At 46.1% G+C, this 5,328-nt stretch overlaps 1 protein-coding gene and 1 pseudogene across 1 annotated transcript in view; both read left to right on the forward strand.

The window, feature by feature from the left end:
- Positions 1-593, forward strand: part of LOC104999497 — a 6,005-nt gene extending 5,412 nt beyond the window's left edge. The window contains exon 4 of the mRNA XM_010855036.1: positions 544-593. Coding sequence (XP_010853338.1) covers positions 544-593 — 50 coding nt within the window. The remainder of the gene's footprint in view (positions 1-543) is intronic.
- A 448-nt stretch (positions 594-1,041) lies between these two features.
- LOC104999498 overlaps positions 1,042-5,328 on the forward strand; it is an 8,570-nt pseudogene continuing 4,283 nt past the window's right edge.

The following is a 5,328-nucleotide window of genomic DNA, read 5'->3' on the forward strand; positions in this document are numbered from 1 at the left end:
ATTGTTCTTGGCGAATGGGAATTATAAAGCCCTCTAGATGCCTTGGTATGATATATGGATGGCAGACCAATGTCAATCTGCAAAAATTTAGGGATCTGCCCCCTTGGTGAGCTTCTGAGTATTCCAGAGGTGTGAGATATGCTGGAATGTCCTTCAGAATGAGAGTTGAGCTGTTTCCAGACATGGAGAAAGAAGCACAATGCTTCGTGGGACCCTCTGGATTTTGGAGTTAACATATACTACTCTTGGGTATGCTACTCTGGCCCATTTACTATACAATCTGTCAGGCTGGGCCAGTGCAAGGCAGAGCTCAGTAGCAGAACGAGGCTATGATGGAAGCTTCTCAGCCACCAGGGTCATAAACCAAGCAGGCTCAGTTGTTCTTGAAGTGCCTGTGGCAGATATCAATGCTCTGTAGAGCTCCTGACATTACCCAGTGAGAATCACGAAGCAGATGCACAGAGCTCCGTGTCATGCTTACTCCCTTCTACCTGCCGATAACTATTCTCCCTTTGAAAAACTGCTCTTTACTCTTTACTAAAGGCTTATCGTGGCATTCAGAACTGGACATCAGCAGACCTGAAAAACTGTAAAGTTGAAGATGCACAGAGTATTCTGTTATGAAGTGGAAATTGTATCATTTCAGTTTAGTCACTCATCGTGTCCGACTCTTTGTGACCCCATGAATTGCTGCATGCCAGGCCTCCCTGTCCAGCACCAACTCCCAGAGTTCACTCAGACTCACGTCCATCGAGTTGGTGATGCCATGCAACCATCTCATCCTCTGTCATCCCCTTCTCCTTCTGCTCCCAATCCCTCCCAGCATCAGAGTCTTTCCCAATGAGTCAACTCTTTGCATGAGGTGGCCAAAGTACTGGAGTTTCAGCTTTAGCATCATTCCTTCCAAAGAACACCCAGGGCTGATCTCCTTTAGAATGGACTGGTTGGATCTCCGTTTATTAAGAGGAATGAATTCAGGAATAGAAGTCAGTTTACCGGAGTAGGTATCAGGGAAAGAACAATCAGCTCAGTTTGGAATAACGGAAATACTCAGCCAACGGTTGCAATCCTGAGTTATGTTACCCTAGTATTCTAAAATCTTACCTTTAGTTATCTGAGGTCAATACTGCATCCCATTCTTGCTTTATACCGAGGAGTAGAACATGAGTGGTGCTCAACAATGATGCATGGGGAGTGGCAGAGGGTGGTGATGAGACCAAGGTTGCAGGCTGGGAGCCTAGTGAATAAAGATCCAGCCCAAGTGAAGAGCCACACAGCTCCACTAGGGGGCAGAAGAACTGTCTCCATGTTCTGCAGAAACTAGGCTTCCTGCGACAGGCCAGGAACAGAGTCAGTAGGGAAGAACCACATGGTGGTGAAGGAAGAAGAACTTGAATTTGATGTGTTAGTGCCTTTTCTCTGCGGCGAGGCAAGGCTGTCACCTAAAGATGTTGACTCTTCTGCTACTTCTCCTGGGACTGGGTATGGCCTTATTCCGGGGGAAATTTGGGGTGAATATGCATGCTGAGGAGTAGAGGGTCTGAGGCCCCCAGTCAGCGGATGGGAGAGATATTCGTTTAGGGAATCCTAACACAGTAACAGCTGGAAGAACAAATCCAGAGTGGAGACAGTGCTCCAGGGCTGATTGGGAGCAAGGTGATACTGGAGCAAATAGTAGGAGACCCTCCTGCCTGGGGACAAGCTTGTCAGCTCTCAAGGGTGTTTCTGTGTCTCTGGATCTAGGTTCTGTGTTCAGTGCTCTCCTCTCTCAAGAGCCAAGCAGGGCCATCCGTCAACGCGGGACCTCTGTGATGATCGAGTGTCGTCAGGTTGATAGCCAGCTCACCTGGATGTACTGGTACCGTCAGCTTCCAGGACAGAGCTTGGTGCTGATGGCTACTGCCAATCAGGGCTCCAAGGCTACTTACGAGACTGGGTTTACTGACAACAAGTTTCCCATTAACCACCAGAAACTGGAGTTCTCAACTCTGACTGTGAGCAACGCGAGCTCCGAAGACAGTAGCTCTTATTTCTGCAGTGCTGGAGACACAGTGCTGGGCACAGATCAAGGGTCTCAGCAAGAACCCCTCTCCTTCCCACCCAGCTCCCGGCCAGGTGAGCCTTAGAACCCTGGGAGGCAGGCTGGAGGGGGAAACCACAGAGGCAGCTGCCTGTGTGCTGGTGGGTGGGGGTCGGTGTGAGTGGTCGGCTGGGATGAGGAGGGAACTGGGTGACCAGCTGGAGGACTTCATCCACAGACAGTAAGTTGACTACTGGAGGCCGAGGATAAAATTTCTCCCAGGGAGTGTTTAGAAATAATAAAGACAATCGGATACAGTTTGCCTTCAAGTGGCAGAGTCAGAAATACTCTTTAAGTATTTTATCTCTGAGCTATATTTAGCCTGTTCTCTATTAATATAGTTCAGAATGCACTTAGTCATATTTATATCATACTGGTCCATTACACTGATGACATTTTGCTGAATGTTCTTGGCAAATGGGAATTATAAAGCCCTCTAGATGCCTTGGTATGATATATGGATGGCAGACCAATGTCAATCTGCAAAAATTCAGGGATCTGCCCCCTTGGTGAGCTTCTGAGTAGTCCAGAGGTGTGAGATATGCTGGAATGTCCTCCAAAGTAAGAGGCGAGCTGTTTCCAGACATGGAGAAAGAGGCACAACGCTTCGTGGGACTCTCTGGTTTTGGAGTTAACATATACTACTCTTGGGTATGCTACTCTGGCCCATTTACTATACAATCCGTCAGGCTGGGCCAGTGCAAGGCAGAGCTCGGTAGCAGAACGAGGCTATGATGGAAGCTTCTCGGCCACCAGCGTCGTAAACCAAGCAGGCTCAGTTATTCTTGAAGTGCCTGTGGCAGATATCAGTGCTCTGTAGAGCTCCTGACATTCCCCAGTGAGAATCACGAGGCAGATGCACAGAGCTCTGTGTCATGCTTTACTCCCTTCTACCTGCCAATAACTATTCTCCCTTTGAAAAACTGCTCTTGGCTCTTTACTAAAGGTTTATCATGGCATTCAGAACTGGACATCAGCAGACCTGCAGAACTGTAAAGTTGATGCATGGAGTATTCTGTTATGAAGTGGAAAATGTATAATCAAGACCAAATTCTAGCACAGCTGGAAAGAGGCACAATTCAATTGCAAGAGCAAGTCCCAGTTTTACGATACATACTCTTATTACACTCACACCTTCCCCTCAGTCTACAGTTTTGTGGGAATTTGTCTGTTCCCTAGTTGAAAAGCCATGAGCCTGTTTCTGGGTAGGCTTGTACTTTATTCTGGAACCATCACTCCATTTTAACACAAGTGTGGTTCTGAAAGGTGGTGACCAAGGAACATCTTCAGCAGGTCCAGAACTTCAGTCCCGAAGGATAGATCTAGCCCGTGTTCAGCTTTCTTTCAGTGTCATCTAGACTCTAGCCATTCATTCACATTTCCCCTCATTTTGCTTCTGTCTACTGTGTTAGGGGGTCATTCCTTTAGATTCACTGTCCCATTTACTGATTCACACCTTAGCTCCAATAACCTGTTTCACCTTCCAATCGACTTTTTAAACTTTATTTTCATGTCTAGGAAATCTACTTGGGTCTTTCTCATATGTGAGCCATCATTTTTTTTAAATTAACCACTTATTTTTGGCTGCACTGGGTCTTCATTGCTGCATGTGGGCTTTCACTAGCTGCAGCGCGAGAGCTTCTCCTTGCGGTGGCTTCTCTTGTTATGAAGCCCAGGCTCTAAGGCACGCAGGCTTTGGTAGTTGCAGCACGTGGGCTCAGTAGTTCTGGCCCATGAGCCCTAGAGCACGTTGTGGAGCATGGGCTTAATTGCTCCACTGCACGTGGGATCTTCCCAGACCAAGGACTGAACATATGTCCTCCGTCTTGGCAGCCAGATTCTTAACCACTGGACCACAAGGGAAATCTGATGAGTAGTCATTTTTAAAGAACCTTGCTCCACATGTATTTTATTTCTCTAAGGTTAGGTGGCACAGTGGTAAAGAATCCGCCTGCCAACGCAGGAGACACAAGAGAGGCAGGTTCAATGCCTGGGTCAGGAAGATCCTCTGGAGTAGGAAATGGCAACCTACTCCAGTATTCTTGCCTGGTTGGACAGAGGAGTCTGGCTGGCTACAGTCCATGGGGTTGCAAAGAGTTGGACACGACTGAGCACTGAAGAAAATTAAACTTCTACTTGGAATTTTTATCTATTCATGACAACCTCAGTTTTTTGGTGGTTTCTGCTGCCTCTTACTGAGTGGCTTCTTATGCATTATGTAATTTGATATTATAAATTTGTCGTTGGGAATCCCCTAAATCTTGGAGTAAAGGTAGGCTTTCCAGGAAATATATATTTTTGGCTCTGTCAAGCAACTGGGATGCAATAGACTTGATGTTTTCTTTTGTAATTCTCAGTGTCCATCTTTATGGCCATACAGTGTCTATGCGAAACCCCAGTGGGCTGACTACTTGGTGGCCATGAATATTCAGAGGAAACTACTTAAAACCCCCCAGCCAAAGCCAAGAAGACCAAGGAAAGTAATAGTCCCTGTCAGTTGCCTGAGAGGTTAGCTTTGTAGTTTCCCTGTCACTAAGTGTGTTCTGTTCGTGCATCCTGGCTTGAGGAAGGAGCAATTCCCATCACGCTCCTAGTGCTGTACAAGGTCCAGTGGGTCTCAGCCAGTTCGTACACATGCTGATTCTCCTGGTCACCAGGATCCACATGTGCACCTGTTTGATGGAATGGATCAAAAATGCTGGCTTCCCTTCCTGTTTCCTGCTCCCATTTCCCTAGGAAGTGGGCAAATTCACCTATAGATAAGCTTTGGACTGTGAGCCCCCTCCTATAGGATGGCAAAATTTTCTCCTAAGAAGCAGTAAAAACACTGTGGTTAGGAACTTGATCTGTCCTCAGGCAGACCTGAATTTAAAATGGATTAAAGATCTAAATGTAAGACCAGAAACTATAAAACTCCTAGAGGAGAACATAGGCAAAACACTCTCTGACATACATCACAGCAGGATCCTCTATGACCCACCTCCCAGAATATTGGAAATAAAAGCAAAAATAAACAAATGGGACCTAATTAAACTTAAAAGCTTCTGCACAACAAAGGAAACTATTAGCAAGGTGAAAAGACAGCCTTCAGAATGGGAGAAAATAATAGCAAATGAAGCAACTGACAAACAACTAATCTCAAAAATACACAAGCAACTCCTACAGCTCAACTCCAGAAAAATAAATGACCCAATCAAAAAATGGGCCAAAGAACTAAATAGACATTTCTCCAAAGAAGACATACAGAT

This window comes from Bison bison, unplaced genomic scaffold (assembly GCF_000754665.1).
Source record: "Bison bison bison isolate TAMUID 2011002044 unplaced genomic scaffold, Bison_UMD1.0 scf7180017864352, whole genome shotgun sequence".
Classification (NCBI taxonomy): Eukaryota; Metazoa; Chordata; class Mammalia; order Artiodactyla; family Bovidae; genus Bison; species Bison bison.